We start from the raw sequence: 26,349 nt of genomic DNA on the forward strand, positions 1-26,349 counted from the left end.
GGGTTCTGAACAGGGTTCTGAACAGGGTTCTGAACAGGGTTCTGAACAGGATTCTGGACAGGATTCTGAATGGGGTTCTGAACAGGGTTCTGGACAGGGATCTGAACAGGATTATGAACAGGGTTCTGAACAGGGATCTGAACAGGGTTCTGAACAGGGTTCTGAACAGGGTTCTGGACAGGATTCTGAATGGGGTTCTGAACAGGGTTCTGAACAGGATTCTGAACAGGGTTCTGAACAGGATTCTGAATGGGGTTCTGAACAGGGTTCTTCTGCAGCTGAAGCTCTCCAAGCCTGCCCTGGCACCTGGCAGAGCTGTGAATTTGTGCAGCTGTGCCCAGTGCTCAGTGGCACCTGTGAGGAATGGAAGGGCTGAGGTCAGGAAGGGCTGCCTGGAGATGTAGGCTGGGAGAAATTCTTCTTTAACCACACAGAAAAGAGTGAGGATCTTGTAGATAGGATGGAGAGAACCTGGCACTGGGCTAATAGTGCTGGGAAATTTTTGGGCATTTTCAGGTATTTAATCTAGAATCTCAAATAAAGCCTAAATGACTGCTGTAGGTCATTTGATCTATGGATCAAACTTTATAAACTCCAACAGTACTCGTCCATTTTACTGATTTACGTGTACATTTACATTTTACTCCAACAGGTATTTGTACATTTTACTGATTTACTTGTACACTTATATTTTACTCCAACGGGTACTTGTACATTTTTACTTCTTAAAAAAAAGCAAAGACATAAATGAGTCACATTTTGTGAAAAATGTGACTTATTTGTGTCTTTGCTTATTTTAGGTAGTTGTATTTTTAACAACTGAGTATAAACAGAACAACATAATATATAATTACTCCTAGTAAGATTTTATGGTATTTTTATTAGCAGAAGGAGTAGATCGAAGCAGATCAAATACTTTTTTAGTGCTCTAAGTGTTCTGCAGTAGCAGACCAAACAGCTGTGCCGGGGTGTTTTAGGGGTGCTTTAGGGGTGCTTTAGGGGTGTTTGCAGGTTCCGAGGTGTTTGCAGGGCTGTGCTGTGGTGTTTTAGGGGTGTTTGAAGGGTGTTTTAGGAGTGTTTTAAGGCTGTTTTAGGGTTTCTTTGCAGGCTCCGACGTGTTTGCAGAATTGTGCCGGGCTGTTTTAGGGCTGTTTTAGGGCTGCTTTAGGGGTGTTTTAGGGGTACTTTAGGGCTGTTTTAGGGCTGTTTTCGGCGTGTTTCAGAGGCTTTTTAGAGTTTTTTGCAGGTTCCGCGGTATTTGCAGGGCTGTGCCGCGATGTTTTGGGGGTGTTTTAGGAGCGTTTTAGGGATGTTTTAGGGTTTTTTGCAGGCTCCGAGGTGTTTGCAGGGCTATGCCGGTGTGTTTTAGGAGTGTTTTAGGGCTGTTTTAGGCGTGTTTCGGGGTTTTTTTTAGTTTTTTTTTGCAGGCTCCGCGGTGTTTGCAGGGCTGTGCCGGGGTGTTTGCAGGGCTGCTTTAGGGCTGTTTTAGAGGTAATTTAGGGCTGCTTTAGGGCTGTTTTAGGGGTAATTTAGGGCTGTTTTAGGTTTCGAGGTGTTTGCAGGGCTGTTTCGGGCGTGTTTCAGGGTTTTTTGGGTTTTTTTCGGGTTTTTTGCAGGTTCCGCGGCGCTCGCTCCGGGCCCGGCCCGCCCGCTCCCCTCGGCCCTCAGGCGGCCCCGCGCGCGCCCCGGCGCCCCCTGGCGGTGGCGGCCCCGCAGCGCCGCCCGCGGCCGAGATGGCGCCCGAGGGCCCTGAGGGCCCGGCCTGGGCCCAGAGCGGGGCCTGGCCGGGCCAAACCGGGACAGAGCGAGGGGACAAAGCGAGGGGACAAAGCCTGTCCCAGAGCCTATCCCAGCCCTGTCCAGGGACACTCACGTGCACAACCAGGCACAGGCGCGAGAGCTTCCGCTGGGCAAAGCCTCGTACCGGACTGTACGGAGCTCATCGGGAACGCAGGCTTCACCTGCTACAACTGCTAATTCAACATCCTCCATCCAACTGCTACACGAAATTAAACATCGGAACGGATGGCAGAAGCCGTACACTAGAGGAAAGTGCTATTCCTAACTGAAAATGTGAAAAACACAACAGTAAGGCAACTCTGTGAAAAGGAGCCAAAATTCCCATTTCTAAGGTGCAGGACCAAAGAGACGCTCAAGAAGATGCAGCCACAAAAGCTGTGATCAATCCTCAAGCAGGAAAACACCCAAATTCCACGGCTGCTTGGAGCAGGCTACCAAGATGTGCGAGGATCAAGAGAAGTCAGCAGTAAACCAGGTGTTTAATTTCAGCTGAAGAGTCTGAAGGGAACAGAATGACTTCCAAGGAGCAAAGAACATAAATTATTTCTGTATTTCTCACCAGAACTAACAGGCATTAACAATCACTTGCTGTACAGCACTGTACTAGAAAGCTGTTTGTGTCTTTATTTCTTATTTAACACCAGTACAAGTGGTGCTTGACGAAACCAATAGACTCCAGCTGACATGAACTAATACTTGAATGAAACTTGTTCCCTACTAAGTAGTTCACTTTGCAACATCATCTTAATCAAGCATGAAAATTCATTATTCATGTTTTGCAAATGTAAACAGCATTAACGAGATTTGTGTCTTGCCCACTGCAGACGTGTAGATGACAGAAGTAAGACAAACACTGCCAGTGGTTTAACCACATGAAAATGATGTGGGTATCCTGGACCAAGCATTGTGTCATCACCTTGAAAATGCTGAACACAAAACCAAAACAAAGATCCCAAGGTGTGGATATGTGTAAGTGGTCCGATTATTGCAAATCATTGACAAATACGTGGAAAGATGATGTTAAGGAAGAGGCATGGGAAAAAATTCTCTGAATAATGAAACTGAACGAGTTTCCTTTTTTCCCCTTGGAGACAGAAATAAATCACATCAACATTTTACTGTCAAAATGAAGGAAGGGTGTGAGGGGAAGCTATTTAAAAGGTTGGTTTAGAACATCTTTTGTCATGACAAGAGAAAATTTTAAATAAACTACCCCAAAGAACATTACCAACTTTACATCACCACCAGGCTCAGGTGGGCTATCAGCTTCCTGCAGGTCACAAAGGGAGCACTCCCAAGTGCTCCCACCTGGGGGTTTGGAGCCTTCCTGTCTCTTTTGGTGGTGGTGGGGAAGTGTCTCAGCCTACAGAGGGCAACTTCAGAACCTCGGTCTGTGCCCTCGGGGGTCCCTGCTCCTTACCGGTGCGGCTGGAGGGGAGCTGGGTGCACCTCGGATCCTCCAGCTGCACATCAGTCACATCGGCACTGCAGCCCAGCCTCGCACACCAGTGGGCTTCATTCCTACAAACCAAAAACCAGCGCCAGGCACAGCAATTAACAAGAAAAACAACATCTAAACGAACAAAAGCATGCAAATACTTATCCGGCAGCTCAGCTTTACCCAGCACCGCATCCAGCCGCGGGCGTCCCGCAGACCCCTCTCTGCTCATCCCGAGGGAGCCCCGGCGCTCACGGAGCATCGGCCGGGCCGGGGCCGGTCCTGGGCTGCAGCGCCCTCGGTACCGCCCCGCCGGGACCCCCGGCCGCACCTGCAGCCCCCCGTCCGTGCCCGCGGAAGGACCGGCTCGGGAGGCAGCGCCCCCTCCTCCGCACCCACCTCCTCCCGGGCCGGGGCTGCTCCGGCCGCGCATCCCGAGCGCTCCCGGTGCCTCCCGAGCGCTCCCGGTCCATCCCGAGCGCTCCCGGTGCCTCCCGAACGCCCCCGGTCCATCCCGAGCGCTCCCGGTGCCTCCCGAACGCCCCCGGTCCATCCCGAGCGTTCTCGGTGCGTGCCGAACGCTCCCTGTTCATCCCGAGCGCCCCCGGTGCCTCCCGAGCGCTCCCGGTCCATTCCGAGCGTTCTCGGTGCCTCCCGAGCGCCCCCGGTCCATGCCGAGTGTTCTCGGTGCGTGCCGAACGCTCCCCTGTTCATCCCGAGCGCCCCCGGTCCATGCCGAGCGTTCTCGGTGCGTGCCGAGCGCTCCCGGTCCATGCCGAGTGTTCTCGGTGCGTGCCGAACGCTTCCTGTTCATCCCGAGCGCCCCCGGTCCATGCCGAGCGCCCCCGGTCCATGCCGAGCGCTCCCGGTCCATGCCGAGTGTTCTCGGTGCGTGCCGAACGCTCCCTGTTCATCCCGAGCGCCCCCGGTCCATCCCGAGCGCCCCCGGTGCGCTCCGGTCCCGGCTGAGCTGAGCGCACCGAGCGCGGCTCCCGGCGGAGCGGGGCGGGAGAGGGCGGGCTCGGCTCCGGTTTTAGTCACCGGGAAATTAAAGGGCTGCAGAGGAAAACGCAGCCCCAAGGTGCTCGGAATTTCTCCGTCCCCGCTGGTGGGTACGGAAAGGATTTGAGGTCAGAGACGTGCCCAGCTCACAACCAGGTGCTGTCCTTGCCCCCTTGTGTGTTCCTTTCTACACTACAGAGATCAGGGTTTTGACCACCTGAAGCATATTTGAAAGACAGTTAATAGCATCTCAATGTTTAATAAAACCCAGATGGTCTTTTGCAAGTAGTTTTTTAAGTTTTCACTCACTTATAAACTCATGAGTGTGCAAAAATATATCTACTTTTCTCATTTTGCTGCACAGGACAGAAAGTACGAATAGCAGACTAAGTAACAAGGTTTTCATAAGATTTAAGCAATTAGGTTTTTAAATTTCAGAAATACAACACCAAGCATTTTATGTAATGACATGCAGCATTCATCAAGTCAGAGAAATCTATGTTTCTATATTCAACTCATTCCATTCTCCTCAGCTTTTTCAGAATTTCAAATCCTTTGTGCCCTCCAACAGAAAAGAGAATCTCACTTTTCTAAAAAAAAATTTTATTGGGTACACAATATCCAGAACAATAGCCAAGAAACAAAGGAAAAAAAAAGCAAAAAGTCTTGAGAAATTCCAGTGTCTCACAAGAAGAATACTCTTCTCATGTCTAGAATTTACTGCTACAGCTCTGAGGGTCGAAAGGGACCAGGCTTGCAGTTACAGATTGGATCTTGGACCAGCTCCTACAGCTTCAGGGACCAGACAAACCTGTGGCCATTGCAGAATTATGTATTCCTTTCTGCAGTGTTTGGGACTCTCACCTCCTTTATTAGTTAATTCATTTGCTTCCTGCTCTTTATTTTTTCTCCATTTTCTCTTGCAGCTGTGGATGTCAGGCCACTTCCAGCCCTGGCTTAGGCAGGACAGACTGTGATGCACACCAGCTCTGTGTGTTGTAAGCACAACCCCTGCACTGGCTGGTGTCCCTTCCTTCTCTGGCTCCTTCCACATCAGCTGCTGCTCTCTGTTCCTCAGCCCTGAGTGCTGCCATTCCATGGTGATTACAGAACAGCCATGATCAGTACCTGGGCACCGCCAGGTGCTCACGAGAGCACTCTGCAGCTCACTGCACCTCACAGGACAAGAACCACGTTCTGATGGGGGGACAGTAAATACACTCTTATACACCTCCTTATAACAGCCCAGAGCCTGAAACAAGTCTCTCACTGATGAAATGCAAGGTATTTCCTTATGCTATCAGGTAATAGTATTCAATAGAAAGGAATGTTAATTGGAAAGAGAGGAAATGATATCTTATTAGCAACACTTCTGAACTGGGTATAAGAACTGCTGGTTTAATAGCACAGCACTTCTTTAATCAGTTTGTGCTTCATGGCCCTAAAGCACTTTTAAATCAAGCACATGACATCAAGTCCCCTGAGACAGATTTGTCTCCTGTGTGAGAGGAAAAGTACACAAGTGATGTGTCAGAGCTGCACAAGGAGTCTGAATTCCTACATCTGGGCTGCAGTCTCGCCTCCCCAAGGACCAGCTGTGCCATTTACTGCATACTTCTACAGCATCCAAGAATATTGTTACCATCCAGCACATCTTCCCTCGTGTTAGCATTGCAAGCCATTTATGAAACTACCTTAAAGCTGATTTTCCCCCTCTAGCATTACCATGTGCAACTCCATCCCAGTATCTGAGTGTGACACTTGTATTGCAAGGAACACATACTCAGAAGACTTCTGGAAAGTCTGTAGAATGCCACAGGTAATCTGAGGATAAAAAAAAAAAAAACTTCAAAGGAATATTTAGCACTAGTCTAAATCTTTCTCCTGTTGTTATAGGGAGAGTAGGACTTCCACTTGATTACTTATGAAAATACTGTATCTGTAAGCATACATGAATTTTCAATTTCATAAAATAACCCAAGTCCTAATGCTTTAAGAGCTCATCACCTTGAGAAAAGTGAAATGCTCCTGGGTTTAAAGGACAGATGCACTTAACAGCTGCATTCCTTCCTCAAGGAGGCAGCAGGAGGGAAACTTTGTCTTCCTTGAAATAAGTTTCTGTTTTAAGAAGACTGCAGTGGGTACGAGTGCTCTGCAGAAGCAGCATTGCTGACCTGTGTGAGTGCACTAAGCCTCCTTCCCTGGCAGTCCCACTCAGCTGCTGTGCCGTGCCTGCTCTGCAGAGCCAGCCCCGTCAGGCTCACTCCATCCTCTGACAGCCATTCCCAAGGACAGCTCCTCAGCCTTCGCTCTGCTGGGACCAGGGCAGAGGATGCACTGCAGAGCTCTCAGCGTGCCAGGAACGCCACTCTGCTTCCAGCCTTCCTTCCCAGTGTCCTGTGCAGAGAGAGCACAGCTCCCCCAGCTCCAAGCCCCTCCAGTGCCCAGGGCAGCAGCCTGGGTTCTCTGGGCTGCACTCAGAGGCACTGCTGATCCCAGCCTTGCTGTCCCTCCCCAGGGCTCTGTCTGCAGGGATGCAGAGCCCTGAGCACACAGACAAACCAGGCCCTCTGTCTGCAGGGATGCAGAGCCCTGAGCACACAGACAAACCAGGCCCACAGACACGAAGGAGGTGCAGGCAGAACTCTGTGCTCAGCCCCAAAGCAGCAGGAACAAGAGCCACAGGCCAAGGGCTGAGCACAGCCCAGTCTCTCCGCCCTGGGTAAATGTTTACTAGGGCTGCCAAGGCAGGAGGAAACAGTTGTAAGTGAAATGGGGTTGAGTTCAAGCTGTCCCATGGACACTTCTAGAGATACTCACAGCAGCAGTGACAGCGTCCCCAGCAGCAGCAGCAGCAGCTGACACAGGTGACAGCAGGAGGGACCTGAACCTGTGCCAGGAGCCAGCACAGCACAGAGAGCAGCAGCACTGAGGGACTGCCCAGGGGCACAGCTCTGCTCCAGCGGGGGCACAGGGACACATGGAGAATACTGGAAATATAATACAGGAAAACACTGCCTGCTCCCCTGGCCACCAGAGAAATAGTAACCCCAGCTGTTGTCACACTTGAGAAAAAGAATACATTCTTCCTCATTTTATCTGACAAAGTAATTAAGAAAAAAACATTTCATTTCTATATCCATTTATTATTTTGGTCTGTAAAAATATAAGACTAATATACAACTACATCTAGCTTGATTTTTGTAAAATCAATCTTCATTCGGTGAGATACCAATGTACGTTATACAATAAAGTTGTAAGAAAAATACTGATATTTGACATTTTAAACAAGTTCATTCATGTAAAAATCACATTGCAAGTAAAATTTAATTAGAAAATACATAATATTCACAAAAATACACATGTTAAAGACAGCTTGTGAGAACATTGTCCTAAATTTAATTCAGGTGTGGAAAAAAACATATGATTCACAGTTAGGCTTGACTTCTCCAGTACCACAGCAGAACTTTAAAGTAAATGCATCTTAATTCTATTAAGAATTCGTTCTTCCTATTAAGGTGCACTTGGATCTCCCAACCACCAGGGAGGAATCACTTGTCCCCCTCTGTGCATGTACACAACATATAACACTAGTCAAAGGAATTTTAGTTTTTCATTTCATTCTGAAATAATTTGGGTATTTCATAAATTAATTTATAAAATCTGGATTGAAAATACAATTTACACACACAGGATACTTAATACACAGATTACATCAATAGCAGCGTAACATTGTCAATCATGCGCAGCATCCTCACTATCACTTCTGGAATTCTTTCTCCTTTTCTTAGCTATAGATAAAATCTATATAAAACAGTCAAGCCTGTAAGTATTGTCTTCCAGGGAGAAAACAGTATAGATGTTAAAAATTTAGGAGGTAGTGAATGAAAGGCTAACAATATCAGCATATTTTAAAAAACCCTATACTGAAGCCCAGTATCATTTATATATAAAATTAAATTTAGCCACTCATAATCAACCATTGATCATCCCGAAGTAGCAATTTAAAAATCTTTTGTAATTAACAGTGTATGTATTAGTAAGATATGGAAGAACTTTAGAAACTTTATGGTAACTGCAGTGTTAAGCAATTGCATGCTGTGCAGTCTGTCATTATAACTGTAAATACACATTCTTCAGTTTTATTCTTTTTTATCAAGTCCCAAATGCTTAGTTTTACTACATGTCACCCAATTTCTGTGAAACAGAACATGATCTACGTCAAAAAGAACATGATCTCACGTTTAGATTACTCAGTTTGCAGGACAGGTCCTAAGAGATGAAGTCTCATGCAGTTTAGAGAAGGACCTCGGTTAAATTTCTACAAGTCCTTAATACTGGCATCAATATTATTCAGACCAGCCACACACGTGCCTGGCAGCACAGCAGCCTCAGGGCTGGCACCTGCCCAGGCTCCTGGCCAGACTCAGCCCTCCCAGGCGACTCCATCCTTCCAGCTGTGATCTGAGCTTCAGAATCCTCACGGGCCGCACCAGCCCCAGAGTGGATTTGCATGGAATGAAAACGTTTCACCTGCATTAAGTGCACTACCAGTTCATTCTCTGTACCTCTGGACCTCTCTTCTCTTCCCATCCAAGTGCCTTTATTCCTTTGATTATTCACAATACATTCAAGTAAACCAAAGGCACAGAAGTGCAAACTAGCAGAATAATGAGTCTCACCCTCCACTGGTGATTTCATACAGGAAGGAAAGTCTTTTGACAAAGGAAAATAAAGATATTGTCAAAGTAAACAATCTTCCATAAAGAAAGGAAGTGTAGAGCAGCACTGAGAGAAAACATGCACAGGTAAAGTCTCCATGTTGCAGAATGAACATTCCTTTTGCTCATTTCACACTAAGGGGATGTAGTTACTTCATTTTCAATAATTATTAGCAAAACAAGTAAGACACACTTGAAAGATCTTGCTCTTGTAAAAGATTCCAGGGCTCTCCACACACACACACACACTAAGAAACCATAAATAAGTGTAACAAAAGAGCCCCTCACCTGTGTTTGCAGAGTATCACTGCCTGCTGTGCCTATTCTCCATAAACCCTAAGAGGGATGGATGCCTCTCTTGGCATCTTGGACTCCAATGGCATTGTAGGTTTGAGAAAACTGCTCATCAGATACTAACTTCCAATGTGCACTTTGTAACATCAAACAGCAGGGATTTGTTTGTGCAGCAGTGTTTGCACCATCACAAAAACCTGAAACAAACACAGGTTTAGGCTCTGACAGTCTGTGAGGACTTTTACGGATGCCCTACCATTAAACTTACAGTTGAGTTGGTCTCCTGTTAGTAAAGTTACCAGAGGTAGATTTTCCTCAAATAGACTGAGGGGAAAAAAAGAAAGGGGTCAGTCTCCCTTCCCATCATCACACCTTCCCAGAGGGTGGAACACACTGCCAAGCACCTGACTGCTGCTCTGGGGAGCACAGGACCAAGGACAGAACTGGCAGCACCCCACTCCTCCTGACAGAGGCCGTGGCATCCCTGGGGAGATCCTTCTCCCCAGTCCTATTGGTCCCAGCTCATTTCCTGCTACAAGTTCTGTTCCCAGAGGAGGGTCTGGTTGGGAACCAAGGGCCGAAGGGGTAAGGTGGGAGATACAAAAAGGGGAAGGATAAAACAATGGCAGAAGCCTCCCCTGCAGCTGTCCCAGCGAGTGCAGTGGTTACACACACACACCTTTGCTCTTGCAGCATCAGGACTTGTCATCAGTGTTTGCACACAGAGCAACACTGTAATACCCACAACACCCAGCCAGGGGCACAGAACAATCTGCATTTACAGAGCAGTTCCTAGTAATGAATAAGTTAATATCACATGGCTCAAACAAGGTGTAGAAAAGCCTCATTCTCATTTAAAACTTTTTTTAATCCAGGGATTTAACAAGACTGTTCTAACTTGTTCAGGTTTGAAGAAAGTCACTTATATACAATCCAGACTCATTCCAACAAACCTTTGCTAGTAGAAATCATTACAGTTTCTACTAGGACTGCAAGTGTAACAGAGATTGCATTATGCTATTTCCATAGCATTAAGTTTACATTTGATTTGTTTGTAATTTACTGGGATCAATAACTAAATCAAATTATATCCTTAAATATTACAAACTAGAATGAGAACAGGTCTTTGATGCATTAGTGTTAAGACTTTCACATCTGAATTTCCAAATCAGAGTCATTAAAAGCAAGCCTGGCCATTAAAACCAGTAATGGTGCCTGACTATCACGCCTGTGGTTGCACATTCACTCACAAAGGAACAGTGACCTCCAAACCCCACTGCCCACAGAGCCCTGCTGCCCCTGTGTCAGCCAGGGCCAGACCAGTCCCCCCTCCCTTCCCAGCCACCTCTGGCCCTCTCCAGGTCCCTCTTGCCAGAGCCCACGCACAGCTCTGCCAGCGGAGCAGCAGCAGAACAGCAGTGATGTGGCTGGGGCAGCTCCATCACACAAAGCAGCCCTTCAGAGGAAGGTGAAACCACAGCCTGGGAGGTGGTCAGCCACACAGGTGAGCAAGGTTACTGCTATAGAACCAGTAGTATACGGCATAAAAAAACAATAAAAATCAAGTACCTTTAAAAGAAAGCTCACAGCCATCTCTTAGCTATCCTTCATTTTCAATTTAAATTTTCCTCATTCAATTTCAGCTATTTATCAATTATTGTCCAGCTTTGTGAATTATTTACATTGAAGTGCAGAATTAATGAAGTTAGTCAACTTATGTAATTTTGAATTTCTTGATTTTACTTTTTTCCTTCCTTTTAATCTAACTGCAGTGCTTGGTAGATGGAGAGGTATAAAGTGTGTTACATATTAAGCCCAATTAAAACATGTATGGCATCCTTACTTATACAAAGTACACCAGTGTCATTTCATAGTGTTATTATAGTTCCATCTTCCTCTAAGGACTTACGGCCTGGCTCTGGGGCTTCATACTCCATGCTAATGCTGCCTGTTGAGTGATTCAAGCTCATCTCACTGGAAGGAAGGAATCCATTTTGTGTGGACTCGTGGAGGAGTTCAATTTGTGATAAGGATTCTATGCTTTCGCTGGCAGGCGTAGCTTTTGGGATCTGCTGTGGCTCGCCGCTGTCTTCAATAATAATGTCCTCCTCATCGCTCTCCTCCTCTCCTTGCAGCAGACTGCCCAGCACGTTTGGAGTGCTGCTGGGGAGGCTGGACTCAGTGGACTGGCCGGAGCTGCCCGAAGTCCGACTGTTCCTCACGACGTTGTTCCTCTGGTTGGCGGGTCTGACCGTGATGATCAGGTTGCGGCTGTTGGCAATCATCATGTCTGTAACTTGATCGAGGCTTTTTCCTGACACCTCAATGCCGTTCACCTCCAGCACCTCATCGTTGACAGCCAGCAGGCCCGTGCTCTGAGCCAGCCCCCCGGGGACCAGCCTGGATATGAAAATGCCCGGCACCTTCTCCAGCCCGTGCGGGGTGACCCTGACGCTGGAGCCGTCGCGGATGTAGAAGCCCAGCGGTTTGTCGGTGCCGTACTTGTAGAGCCGCACCCTGCGGTGGGTCTCGGGCAGAATATCCACGTCTATGATGGAGGACACGGGCCTGAAGTCCTGGGGCATGCTAATGACAATGTGGGGCTTCTTCTTGTGGTTGTCCGGACGTAGCACGTTGGATAAGACGTTCTTCTTCCTCGTCATGGTGTCCGTCCCGAAGGCACTGTAGTCTGCATCCTCTGTAAGACAGAGCGCACGGGGATCAGAGCCCGCAGCAGCCAGGCCGCACTGCTCCCATGTGTTAGCTCAGCAGAGGCCAACAGCTCCTCTACAAGGTGTTAGCCTTACTACCACAGAAGAATTCCTCTCTACTCGTGAAACAAAAGCTTTAATGTTATGAAACACAAAGTTTGGAATACTTTTGGTTTTCTACTACTGAAGGAAAGAGTGTGCGCAAAAGAAATTAAAAGCAGTCAGCAGCAGACACAAAGAGCTACAGCTGCCTGAAAAAGGGTAGAATGGAAAGAGTGAGTACATTCCTAGAAACATTTTAATTTTATTCAGAGTAATTCCACTTGCTAGTTTTCTCTCCTCAGGTTTCAGATCATTGGAAAAGAAAGAATGAAAAAGGGAAAGCAGCCAGCGTGCCTATTATTGCCTAGTTACTGGGAGGCAGCCAAGTGACCTGGATTCAAACTCCAGAAGGCTTATTCCATTCTGCACTCTTCCCTGCCCCCACGCCATGTAGGTAAAATGGCTGTGGAGCAGAAACAAAGAGACCTCGCACACAAATACTTCAAGCAAAACTGTTCATGCAGGCAATGCTGTAACTGCCACAACTTGATACAGGAATAGGCAAATGGCTTAGAGCTTAAAAAAATCCAAAAGAAAACATATTAGTCCCACAACTACTTGTAAGGGACAAGAAAACATGTTCTGCGGAAGCAATACTGATTTCTGAAATGCTTATTTACCAAAGGTTCCATTTTTCATTTTAATACGCAATAACTCACCAAAAAGAATCAACCTAAATACATTCAGATCTGAGCTTCCTCTGATTTACACTCGTAAATAGAATGCAATCACTCAGACTACACACATCTTTGTTCTGCAGGGAAAAACCCCAATAATCATGCAGAACTGGACTGCACTAACCCCAGGACCCAGAGAAGTTGGGATTTCTTTGTATTATCCCATTCAGATGCCATTGGTAGAGCCAAGAAAGTGGAAGAATGGTTATACATTCAATCTGTGGACTAGTCTGACTGTGGCAATGCTGCCCTGGTGGCATTTCAGGACAGCTGCCAGCTGCTGAGGAAATCACTGAGTGCATTTGCTTCTGAGGCTGAGATATACAGACATGAACCAGTTACATTTGGACTCCTCAGACGCTTCAAGCAAAATAGACCAGAGAAAGTACTCCTAGAGCAAGAGGCTAACACTACTGCAGCATGTAACACCAACTCCTCCCTTCCCTTCCCTTCCCAGCCTTTAGGGCTGCTGAAAACAAGAACAGTGCTTTGGCTGCTCTAGGAAGGCTGTCTTAGACCTGGTACTCTAAAAGATAAAGGACAAGAAGAAAAGAAACAAATTTAAATTAGCCCACAAAAAAAACCCTCAAAGGGATTTATTGTTAACTCCTGGCTTGTGTGTACACAATAGTTCATCAACATGTTTTAGAAAAATGTGTCCTGATGATGGCCTCATTTACATCTCTTTTTTATTTCTTTTGTTTAAAAAAATAATTACACCATAAAGAAGGCAAAGCTCTTGCTTAGCTGTTTGCTAAACACAAAGCATCTTTTGCACTGATGTTTATAGATAAAGTTATTCAACAATTTAACTCACACAATCAGGAGTTATTTCTGAAGATACCTAATTCACACAGCCCTACTATAGCCTGAAGGCACTTCTCTAGCAATCTCAGTTACTTTGTAATTTAAGGTTTAATTAATATAACATTAGATCTTAACATCAAGCACAAAGGCTTTAGAAATAGCCTAAAATCTGATTGTTACATGTCTAAGAGCGTTAGGTCAGCTGTGTTGAAGAGCTGGTGCATTAAAAAACCATTCAATCTCTCCAGCCAAAGCCTTTTAACAGGTGAGCAGTGTCTGAAGTGAAACACCTACAGAAATGCAAGCTCTCAGCCTTTTCTCTGTAGATGGCCCTTTGGAATGTCTGACTGACTAAGATCAGCTGGTTAAACCCCTGTACTCCATTCACTGCTGACAACATACTCACTTTTCAGACAACATGGAACAATTCTTTTCATGTTTGCTAAAAATTTATGATCAAAGGGAAAAGTGACAGAAGTTTTGCCCTTATCTCCCCTGACAACCCATCCAACCAGTTTCCAGTTAGACATCTGGTGTTTCACTGAAAGAATTTTTGCAATTCAATGAGGTGCAATAGCTTCTCTTTTTTTTATTTAGAACTACAACTGTTTACAAAACAACCTGGAAAGGACAATTGTGAAATCCAATCCTAGACAGGTCTAACTTTAAATACAAGGTAACACTTGCACTCACTCCTGCTGAAGTGCAAGCTGCTGCTGAGGGCTCCAGGACACAGGTCCCAGCAGGCTGGTGCCACCCCAGCACTCGGCTCCTGCTGCTCTTAGTACAGCTGCTGGTTTAGAAAAAGGCATGAGAAAACAGGACAGCAAAGCTTTGTCAGGACTGACTCTGCCACGAGTGTTCTCCCCTGTCATTGCAACATGTAAAGGTGTTCAGTTGATGGGGTTTTCTCCTTAAATTCAAAGTGCACAAGGTCAGAGAATTAGACTGTGGTATTTTACCTATTCTGCCATATCAAATATGTAAAGCATTCAATGATCCCAGCTTGCCACAGTGGCTATAAGGCTTCTTCACCTTCATGGCAGGACACACACCCTGCAGGAAGTCTGGCATGAGCTAGATACACAAACAAATTTATTACATCCAAGTAGATCTATCATGTCCTGTAAATGATCAAAGACAGTTTGTGCTCTTTACCCAAGTTAGATTTCGAACTGTTCCCAACTTCCTTCACAGAAACCACCTCCCAGGCTGCCTTCCACAACTATCAGCTGGGAACTCCTGTCCTAATCAATTTTTTCCAGTTAGCAGAGAAGCACAAAGATCAGCTGCAACAGGACTGGCTTTGAAAGAAATATTATGTAAATCTTTGTATGCAAATAACAGATTCCAAAGGAGTTTTTAAACAAAAATTAAGAGTAGAAAAACATTTCTTGGAAAAGAAAGGAACTTTAAAGTCTCTTTCAGAAGACAAATCAGAAGTCTTAAATTGAGCTGGTGGTTTTGTTTTTAGTAACTTTCTTAAGTTACAGAACACATGGCTAAAGTAAAAGCATCCCAAAACTGCAAGCCAGATGTCAAAACATTTAAGAAACTCTGACAAACCAGAGGGAAAGTTTTTTTTCATTATAACTGCTCTTAATAGTTAAATAATTCAGAACTAGCACAAATCTTAAGATAAACAGTTAAGGTTAGAGAATGTGTGAGGAAAAAAAATAGTGGAAGGTTGATAAACTCATCTCCCCAAACGTCACCAGAACAGCACACTCTGGGTAACCTCTCTTCCACTGCTAAACAAGTTTTCTAAAGCAGTACTCTCAAGTACAAAGGCATCTTTGTTCTGGCACCTCACTAATCAGTTTAAAGCCCCGGCAAAAATATTTTGGCCTACAGCCAAAGGACAAGGTGTTAACTACAGATAGTGTGAAGGAGAAGGTCCACACAGGGCAGGAAGGATTTCTCCCCCCAGCAGTTTCAAGCTCAAGGTGGCACCGATCTGTACAGACTTATGACATGAAATTGAAAACAAAAGCCCACAAATGGCAAATCTGGTTTCAATTTAATGTTATTGAAGACAGATTTTTGAAATATTTTCCTGACCCGTTTGCAAATCAATGTAGAGTTACCCGTTAAGAATTCAATTTTCAAAGCCCCAAGTAGTTAGCGTATTTGAACAGAGATGCAATTTAGCATTTTTTAAATATGACCCAACAAATCTCCTCCTATTTAGTCATGAAATATAACAAAATATGGTTTTAGGAAAGCAAGCTGTGTTTTTAGGAAGAGGCCTCAGAACAGCTAGGCTAGTCTACAAAGAGCTGTTTAAAAAGCCAACTGCTCTTACTTCTCAGCAAAGTAAAGCTTCTCAGTGACAAAGTGTCTCTCAAGAGGCACAAGTGGATTAACCAAAGAACCCATTTCTCTCTAAATACAGCCACATCCATGCAGAACTTGCAGGAGTTGGATACTGTAATTTAGAATCCTTCGAGGGACTGTTAAGGACATTATAATGAAATGTATCTTCTGTTATCTCTGCTGTTCTTGTATTTACAATGCAAAGCTCCCCACATCAAGCTGCCCTTCAGCCTATGCAGACTGTTCCCCTCCATTTTCTCTTCAGAAGGGTTTTTCTCACAGACAGAGTGACTCCCATACATCTGGATTTAATCACAATACATCAGTTTAACCTTTAAATACCAGATGTCAACAGTACCTGTTAATCTGTTAAACTGCAGAATGAAATTCCAGTGAGGAATGTTTTCTGCAAGCTGACAGCCAATCCTGACTTCAGCAACATCAAGCCCCAGTTTGGATTTTAGCACTGGAGCAGTTTATAAAGTATTTTAAAGGAATTTTGTGAAATACAGTTAGAGGACCCTGAGAGGAATAATTTGTGATTTCATTACAGGATCTCTAGGTTTTTTACCACATCACATCAACCAAGCCACATAAGTGTTCTGGACAAACAAAGCTTTCAGAAATGAGAAGTCAAAATCAAACAGGAAAGAGAAGAGTTGTTACTCTGGCATAACACTTCCCAAATTCTGGAGTCCCATTATCACAACCATTGCTTATTAGTAGAAGCAAAACATCTTGCAGCTCCCATTTCAACCCCTCAAGGTGTTCCTTGGATGCAATATACTAAGAAGTTAATACTATTTACATTAGATTTCACTGCAGTCTGCTCATACCTCAAGTTGGCTTTGCACAAATTACTTGAAGTTTCTAAATAGTTAAGACAGTATGATAAAAATTTCATAGATTATAAAGAATCAAAACACTTTCTCTCTCTTTCCCCACAGTGGCTTTTTTTCAAAGATCTTAAATTCCCAACTACTGCTGCTGGAAATACAAAAGAAGTCAAAGTTCCATTACAAAACCCACAAAAACTTTTCAGCTGATTGAAGAGAATGCATGAAAGCCACAAGTAGCCTTGCAGGTGGAAAAGTAACTTGTGTCACTTAATATAGTTCCAAACCAGCCCAGATCAAAGCAGCCCCATCAATAGCAGGTATCTGCGAAGACATTTCTTTCCCATTCCAGAGGCAGAGCCAGTAAGGTTGCTGCAATCTGTGAATTAAGGACACTTAAATCACACTGCACAAAATATGAACCATCCTTAACTCCACCAATCCAGCCTTGGTTACAGGCAAACCATCACAAATTAAATACAGAATAAAGTTGTTTCTGTATTTTCCATCAAACAAACATCTACTCTGATGTAAAGTAGTCAGTCATGCAAAGATGTCAGTAAAGGCAAAGCCCCAATTTCATCAATGGATGTGATCAGTGTGATCACAACTAATTCCCAGCAAAATGCAGTGGGGACTGTGGTGCCAGCCTGGGCTCTTTATTCCCTGAAACTCCAGAGGCAGAAGGCTCTCGTGCCCAAGGGAAGGCAGTGACACCTGGAACTTCCTGCACAGCTTTTCCTACTCATCAATTCTTGTTCTGATAAACTAAAATGGAATCATCATCTTCTACTTTTGTGCATTCTATCAACTCCTGGCACCAGAGTAGTAACAAATAATCCACCTGGATCAAATCAAGGTAAAGGACTGTAGGAAACTAAAGGTGCATGATAAACACAACACTAGGAACAGGCAACGCTGGACCTGTCACAGTAGGAACAATCTAAAAACCATATGGTGTTAAAATATAAACTCAATAATCCCAGTCTGACAAAGGGGCTTATCCCTTCCTGTCATATGGCTACTGTAGGGGATTAGATGGAATCACAGGCCTTGTCTCTCTCCAGGTTCTGCTAAAGGAAATGCTTCATGCCTTTGGCACTTCAGCACTGAGAGCACAGGCCTTAGAGCACACTCTATACTATCAACACAAACAAAACAAACATTTTGCCAGCACCCAGCAGCTGCCAAGCAGCCACACTGGTTATGAATATTGGGTTTGTGTCAGGCTCTTGTGGAGTTGTTCACTTTTTGGAGTGGGAGTTGACAAAAGGTTCTGATGCCCAAGCATTTTCTAAGGAAAAGATGCCTGTCTTCACAACAACCTGGAACAACACCACAAGAACAAATACAAACTTCCAATTGGATTTTTTTCCCTTAATGAACAAAAGCAGACAGTAGGAACACGTAACCAGAGCAGACACAGTACTTTTACAGGCAAACCATCAAAGCAAGCAGCCCTCACTCCTGAGGTTTGCTAACTGATATAAGCTTGGAAACTGAAAACTTCAAGATGTTTTATTAGGAAAGTGTGATAAGAGTAGCATATTACAAAGTTAGTCTTGAATTTATATTTTAATATTGCATTTAATACTTCATGTAATAACATTTTTGATATTACCTTCCATCCTGTAATGGTCTATCTTCTTGTCTGATCAAGACTGGAATTTTCAGTGAAAAGTATCCAACATACAGAGCAGAAAACCTTAGAGGTTAAAAGTTTATTTTCATCTGCTTACATAAAACCAGAAAGAAGCATTTGCTAGAGATTTAACTTGACTTTAACTCAACTAAATATAAGCAAAATATCACAAAGTATAAATAGGTTGCCTGAGGAAGCTCTTGCAAGAGAGACAAGTTGTGAATACCTTTCATGACTCATAATTATTACGGAATTTGACATGAAGAAATAGGACTGAAGGGTTTTTTCCTCCATACATCACACTGCAACTGGATGAACAGATGATTCACATTCTTCAAGTGCTCTTACCTTTTCTCTGAATGAAAATCCTGAGGAGAGGATTGGCTGTAGAGACTGCTTTGTGATAATTGTCATCATTATTGATAGGCAGCAGGTCTCCGTGAATGTCCGTGTACCCCACCAGAACATCAACGTTTGGGATCTTGTGCACGTGCTGCAGTAATCCATAGAACTCCTCAAACTTTCCAGGCTTCGATCTCTCCAGAGAAAATCGTCGAAATTCTGCCCCAAACTACAACAAAATACATCTTACATCATTAAAATGGAAGCAACGATTATTTAATGTTAAACCAGAAATGGTATGGAATTAAAAGTGCACTAAAACCTACAACAAACAATTTTGACATGGTATAAAGCAGTCAGTGAAAACAGTTGTTTTTTCCCCGAAGTTAGAACTAGTTTTGTAGCTGGTGAAATGTGTACCTTTGAGCGTGCCAGGGCTGTTCCACTGCTCCATTTAACGGGAGCACTGAGTGACGGACCGGGGCAGGGATGGCTGCAGGCAGCACTGCTGTGGCACTGAAAGCAGGGCTGGGAGTAACAGCCTGTGCTGTGTGCCTACCTGGAATTCGGTTCTGACAACTACCCGTGCCCTTGAGAACAGCGTGCAGAGATTGTTACACAACCGTGGGTCACCCAGCAAGGCTGAGCAGCCTTCACAGCCCCGGCTGCTTGGGCAGGAAGTGAAAATGGCCCCAGGACCACAGGAAGAGCTGCTGCCTTTCAGCACAACCCGCGTGCAGCCCAGCTCCGGGGAGCTGATCTCAGCTCCGAGATGACAGAGGCGACAGCCACTGCCTTTAAGAGCATTCAGAAGATTCCTGCGCATGAGCAAGGCTCAAGTCTTGATTGCAACGGTCTTTTAAATCAGGGTTCTATCCAGGGTATAGAACCTGGATTTTCCAAATCTGGTAAGGTTCAGAAAATATGGAAAAAAAAAAAATAGTCACTGACACTACTTTAAGGGGTAGCATTTGCTTGTAGTCAACATAATCATTCAACAAAAAACCCAGCTCACAAATCCACTCAAGCTCAGCCTCCTACATCATCTCTAAAGCAAACACTTATTAAAACACGTTGCTTATTAAGGCAATAATACAGTGGGGGCAGGCAGAGACTCAACTGGGTGCCAAGAAAAGGATGAGCATTTGATGTAGACTAGACAAATTGTGATTTTTACCACACATAGCTAGTAAAATGTTGGTGTTCTGCCTAATAAGGGCAGGACCCAAAGCAAACAGAATATTGGATAAAAATTACTCTAAATCCTCCGTATCAGGCACATACACAACATACCAGAGACGTCAAAAGGAATCCAGAGATAGCAGCAGCCAGGTTACAAAAACCAGAACAGACTGTATACGAATTAAAAGGATAATAAGCTAATAATTCAAAAACACTCAGTTGGCTGCTTTTGTGTGTGTGAATTCTATTGCTAACCTACAGTGAAAATAAAGATTTTAAATAATTTCTTTAGCAAGTTTAATTTTAAGTAGAGAGAAGCGCACCAGAACAAAATGCTCTGAGTGCACGTTTGAGCCTCAGTATCACATACTCGGGTGTCTCTTACACACAGGAGGTGTGGAGGTGCACTTCACCTCACACCTGTTACAATCCTTTGGAGAATAAAAGCCTCGGAGCTCTCACATACAAACAAAGCACTGAAAATCAGCAGACAAGGACCTCGTTGTTAGCACGTTAACACCACCTAACCCAAAACAAGCTCCACCTTCAACACCCCACCTTCCTCCAAAAGCTTCAAATAAAGGAATTATCTGGGAACATTCCTGCTCTAAAAAACCTGCAATTACCCTACCCCTGACTAATGAGGCAGAAGGGATGATTCGTACCTGCTTACAAACAAAAGCCCAGCCCACGGGAGGAACTCCCGGCGCGTCAGAGGCAGCAGAGCTCAGTCGTGACATCAGCGCAGGACTTGGTCCTGCCCCAGCTGTGAGCCCCGCAGGAACTGCCCGTGCACGGCACACATCGGAACTGTTTGGCTTTCAAGGATTACACAGCTTAAACACAATTCAGTAATAAAAGTTTTAAAAAGCCAACAACCGCACCCTCAGGTTGGAATAAAGGTTGAATCTTACCACTGCAAGCAAAGGTCCAGATTTTCAAACGTGTGATTTTTATTTTTTTCCACGTTATTTAATATACATTTGGTGCAAATACCAAAATACTCCTAACCCACTCGTATTTCCTAACACAGTTTGCTCAATACTATTAGAAAGCAGATAAAAGACAAGTCCAACAGCGCAATTCCATTATTTGAACCGCTGAGATGTCTGCAGACATTTCTATCCCATGCTGCCCTCCATCCCATGAAACAGGCCTGCACTTGATGTCCTAGAGCAGTAACTTAAGCAGAGAAGGCTCCTTGCCACCTGAGCTCTTCACAAGCCCTCCTGCCTCTGTGCCTCCCCCGGGAGAAGGCAGGGGAGCCATGGAGCACACCACGAAGGCACCCGGGATGCTCACTTAACACTCATTTATGGGTCACCCTTTTTAGTCCTCTGAAACACAGCACAGAGATGCTCGATGCAAGTCTCCATCACTGACAGAACATGAGCTGCAGTCATCTTCTCTGGCTTACCAGTTTTTAAGATTGTACTCAGAAAAAAATGTTATTCCAAGTCATGAAAAAGGGGGAAACCTGAATTTTAATATATAGAGAACTAGACTATATAGAACTAGAAACTTGGGGGTTCCATACCATCACTAGGCACTGTAGTCTGGGGTATAAAGCTTTGTTTTCCAAGGCAAGAAAATGGGCTGACTGGAATTCAAGTACTACGGGAATCGCCAGGGCAAGCTCAGAGCAGTTACCCAAACTGAATAAACTAAACTAACAAAAGGATTGTGCTCATGTAACTGCAAGCACAGTTGGGCTCAGCCTTGTCAGCTGAGGCACAATTATTGATTTGGAATATCTAAATAAAGAGCTGTGCATCATGGAGCAGCCTTCAAAGCCCAGGCCACTCCACAGGAATGGCTCCCTCCACCTCCCACACAGGCGTTTCTTCTTTCTCTCCAGAATTGCTCATTTTCATAGAAGGAAGATGACTCCTCTGCGATATTAAATTGAGGTGCTGTTAAATAATGCATTAGTAACAAGTAGTTCTAAGAATGCCTTGAATCCTGCTCCATAATATGCACTTGAGGGACAATCCCTATTCATTAGGGCTACATTTCTCTGTACAAACACCAGGAACACATCCCAGGGCTGATCCCCTAGATAGATTTTAAATCAAGGAAAACACACAGCGGGGAAACAGTAGGGCTGAGGAAACAAGTGATTTGGGTTTGTAAGCACATCATACTGATCATTCTCAACATTATAAGAGCATAAATGAAAGACTTCACCATCACAGTACTAACTTAACTGCTATCTGATACTCCTGTGCTTGCTGGTTTAGGCCACAGGGAAATTGAACACTTTAAAGAAATCAGCCTCATTCAGGCTGTAGAGACCAACCTCACACTGTCCAGAAGTTCCAGCTCTAAATGATACATTATCCTGAAACATCCACACAGCTCGAGTCCTGACTGCTTCACCTGCACTGCTGCTCCAACACCTCACTAGCAGGAAAGGAGGGGGCAGAGCACAGGCTGCTCCCCACTTCAAAAACAACCCAAGAAAGCCATGTGGCCACCAATGGAAAGAAAACACATTCCCACGTGGACGCACTTACAATCTGCCTAGGCAATGAAAAAGGGACTTTAACTCAACATTTCTTTAACTAAGAGAGACACTCCACCTCATACTGTACATCCAGCAGTTTTACAATTGGAAATTATTACAAATATAAAGCAGAAAAAAAATCTAATTTCTCTCAAAATATCTAAATTTTATCAGAAAAACTTTGTCTAACCATCAAAAAAAAATTTAAAAACAGAAGAGAAGTGGATATACGCATGGGAGAATTTACAGAGCTGGGCAAGGCTGTGAGCACCTGACACAGGTGATCTCTGCGGGAACACACAAGCACACACTCCTGCAACACTGCCAGGGTAAAAGTCTCTCGGGGCCTCTAAGAGAAGGCAAACTCCACTTTTGGATAAGCTAGCCAGGGCTCACCTCCACCTCTACTGTGAGCCTACACTGTACCGCACAAAAAGCTACAGAAAGACATAATCATTAGGGAAAAAAGGTAACTACAGAAACAGTCACTAACAAACGCACTCATTGCAATTCGGACAAATAGAGGATCCTGACGCTTGCAAATTATCACAGAACTGTTAGGGTTGGAAGGATCCTCTGGAGATCATGTACTCCACTGCCCAAGCATGTCTATAAACACCTCCTTGGCCCAGTGATCCCACGCTTTCCGTACATATTTGTCTGTACGTCTTTCAGTCCGTCCAGAGACTCAGGGGCCAACTCCATTTACCTGTTTTCTTTTAAACCCCTCAAAACCATTTATATTTTTTCCCCGCAGACAGCGCACCCAGCAAGCGACCCCACCATCTCCGCCGGGGGCAGCGGGGCCAGGTGGGGAGGGAGCGCCGGGGCCCGCCCGCCCGAGCCCGGTGGCCTGCGGAGCGCTCAGGCCCCGGCGGGCCGTGCCCCGGCGGCCCCTCGGGCAGGTGAGTCAGCAGCTGACGCCGTCCCTGTCCCCGTCCTGTCCCCGCAGCGACACCGCGGCCCGACGGCCCCGCAGGTCCGGCCCGCTCCTTCCCCCGCGCCCGCGGCCCTCAGGCGGCGGCGGCGGCGGCGGCTCCCACCTTGCTCTTCACCTCCATGGTGCCCAGGCCGCGGCTGCCCGCGGCCCCGCGCTGAGCCCGGTTCATGCCTCGCGCGGTCGCTGCGTCCGCTGCTCTGGCTCCTGTGTCCGCCGGAGCGCTGCGGGACGGGCAGCGGCGCGGCCCAGCCAAGAGCCCCGGCACCCGCGGCCGCTCCGCCGCCTCCGCCCTCAGCGCGGCCGAGGCCGGGGCGGGGCCGCGCGGCTCCGGCACCTGCCGGGCACCGGGGCGGGGCCCTCGCGCGCCTGCGCCGCCTCCGCGGGGCCGCGCACGGGCGGGGCCGCGCACCTGCGGCCGCAGCGCAAGATGGAGGCGGCGGCGCGGGAGCGATGCGGGAGCGGTGCGGGCTCTGTGCTCCTGTACCCGCTGCAGGTGCAGGCCCTGCCTCCGCAGCCGTTGTCCTGCACGGGGCTGGAGCGCGGATCGGCTCCCGCTGCCTCCGCGGGCACCTCCCGCGCCGGGGAGCCGCCATCCCGCGGCTCCGTATCCTCCCGCGGCCCTCAGGAGCCTCCGTGCCGCGCTCCGGGTCGTCCACAGCCCTGAGGAGCCAGCCCTAACCCTAACCCCAACCCCACAGCCCTGAGGAGCCAGCCCTAACCCTAACCCTAACCCCACAGCCCTGAGGAGCCAGCCCTAACCCTAACCCCACAGCCCTGAGGAGCCAGCCCTAACCCTAACCCTAACCCCACAGCCCTGAGGAGCCAGCCCTAACCCTAACCCTCACCCCACAGCCCTGAGGAACCAGCCCTAACCCTCACCCCACAGCCCTGAGGAGCCAGCCCTAACCCTCACCCCACAACCCTGAGGAGCTAGCCCTAACCCTAACCCCACAGCCCTGAGGAGCCAGCCCTAACCCTAACCCTAACCCCACAGCCCTGAGGAGCCAGCCCTAACCCTCACCCCACAGCCCTGAGGAGCCGCCATCCTGGAGACTCCGAGCCCTCAGCCATCGAGCTTGCGGATGGGCTGAGCCAGCTCTGGACAAGGATCCCTTCAGCCGCAGCAGTTCTGTGGTTCGGGGATCTCGGGGTCCCACGGGTGTAACACACAAACCACACCAGCGTTAGTTGATGTTTGCACATTACATAAATAAATCTTGGTCAGGCCAAGAGTTTGAAGTCTTCCTTTCAGGATGTGGTTCTGTGTCCACCTGTAAAGGTGTTCATGGAGCTCTTTTTCATTTTAGTTGCAAATAAGATTGTGGGATCTGGTAACGTCAGAGATAACCTTCCTTGTTGTATTAATTCTGAGACAGATCAATTTAGTCTAAAGGCCAGTTAAGCTACCCTGACAAAAGTACAATCCCCAGAGATTGTAAACTGTCTGAAAGAAAAAGACTTGTCACGTGTATGGACAAGAAGAAAGGATGTACGTTAATCTCATTATGTCAACAGACCTTTGAATTACAGGTCCCTCCATTATCCATAAATCTGGTAGAGGAGAACGCAGTGTGAGGTTTCATCGTGTAGATCTGTGTGGGGAGATGTAGATCTGCATGGCGGTGATGGGAGCTCAAACAATGCCTTGCACCTGAGGCACGCCACGGGTGTCTAGTCAGTTCTCAAGTCTCACTTGGTAATCGGTAATTAAATAAAAAGCATCCAGTGCTGAATCACTTCTAAGTCGGTGCTGATTTTTGTACAGTTGATCTTCCTCCCATCACGCCAAAGGCAAAGGAATTGCAGCTCTCACTCGAGCCAAGACAAGCTGTAATTAGCACAGAGGATATTGTTAATAGTTAAGTATAGTTTGCTGCCAGACGGTGTCTAGGCTGATTCAAGTCTTCTCGTCCTTTATCCAGCATGTTTTGGTTTTACACTGCAGAAGGATGCATGGAGAATTCAGCCTGTAAATTCAGATAGAATCTGTGATCCTGGTGCAGTAGTAGGCAGATTACAGCTATGAGAGCAAGACCAGGATAAAACCTCTTATTCTGTCACTTTGTAATTATAACATTGCAAAGAGTTTGGACTGCTTTCCATATCTGTCTTCTACAGCTCTGTTTAATGAGCTGAGCATGGAGAGGAGTGCAAGAGACAAGGGAACAGTGATTTCTCTGGGGCTTTAAAGCTGTTGGGTTGGCTCTTTTCTCCTGGAGAAAGGGAGGGAAAACCTCCTGAAGCTGATTTCTGCTCGGAGACGCTGTGCAGTTAATTTTACTGCTATAGATTTATGAGGTATCGCCTAAGATAATTTGTTTTCTATTGTGCATTCCTAGCATGGCTGGAGTGCCAGGCAGTGGGTGTGGGAGCGAGCCTGAGGAGTCAGGGCAAATTCATTTCAAGTCACTGGAACCAACCTAATAAAATGTATTAATCACTGGCTGGCTTTCATCACAAGGAGCTGACGTATGAGGAAGGAATGTGATAAACAATTTGATCTCAGATAAAGGTGGGGAGGGAGGCAGGCTCTTTGTGCCTGCTGTAAGGTAAGCTTATAGAGCTATTTTAGTCACAAGTTCTGTACAACCTGTGATTCAGACCTGATCCAGCTATTCATGGCACGTTCTGTTTCTGTGAAGTTGAAAGACAGGTTGGGTTTCCTGATCTCTGAGCTGCTGGGGGAGCTTTTTTGGGAGGCCTTTTTTTTTTTCTTTGTTTGTTTTGGTGTAGAAATTCCATCACTTAGGTCCACCGTGCAGTATAGCGAGATTGTGCTGTGATGTTGCTTTCCTATCCTAGATTTCCCACATTTTAAGTGGAATTAGGGCTGTTCCATACAGCCCTGCTGGGAGTTCACAGAGTACTTCCAAGAATAAAGCACAGAAAATTTCTGTCAGCATAGGTTGACTGTTATTGATGATCCACCTAATCTTTTATTGCATAGTTCAGGGCTTATGCTGACTTCATATTTAACATAAAGTAGTCTTTATTTACACTGCCAGTGCCAGCTCAGAGGAGTGATTGTTAGAT

The 26,349-nt window shown here is 46.0% G+C and overlaps 1 protein-coding gene across 1 annotated transcript; it reads right to left on the bottom strand.

The window, feature by feature from the left end:
• Positions 1 to 7,365: 7,365 nt before the first annotated feature.
• On the bottom strand, positions 7,366 to 23,585 carry PARD6B (par-6 family cell polarity regulator beta). Its single transcript, XM_066561761.1, has 3 exons — positions 23,420 to 23,585; positions 18,695 to 18,917; positions 7,366 to 11,953 (listed from the first exon to the last, which is right to left on the bottom strand). Exons 1-3 carry the CDS (start codon positions 23,483 to 23,485, stop codon positions 11,124 to 11,126), a joined length of 1,119 nt encoding a protein of 372 aa, XP_066417858.1. The 5' UTR covers positions 23,486 to 23,585; the 3' UTR covers positions 7,366 to 11,123.
• Between the last annotated feature and the right edge of the window lie 2,764 nt (positions 23,586 to 26,349).

Source organism: Molothrus aeneus, chromosome 17 (genome assembly GCF_037042795.1).
Source record: "Molothrus aeneus isolate 106 chromosome 17, BPBGC_Maene_1.0, whole genome shotgun sequence".
NCBI lineage: Eukaryota > Metazoa > Chordata > Aves > Passeriformes > Icteridae > Molothrus > Molothrus aeneus.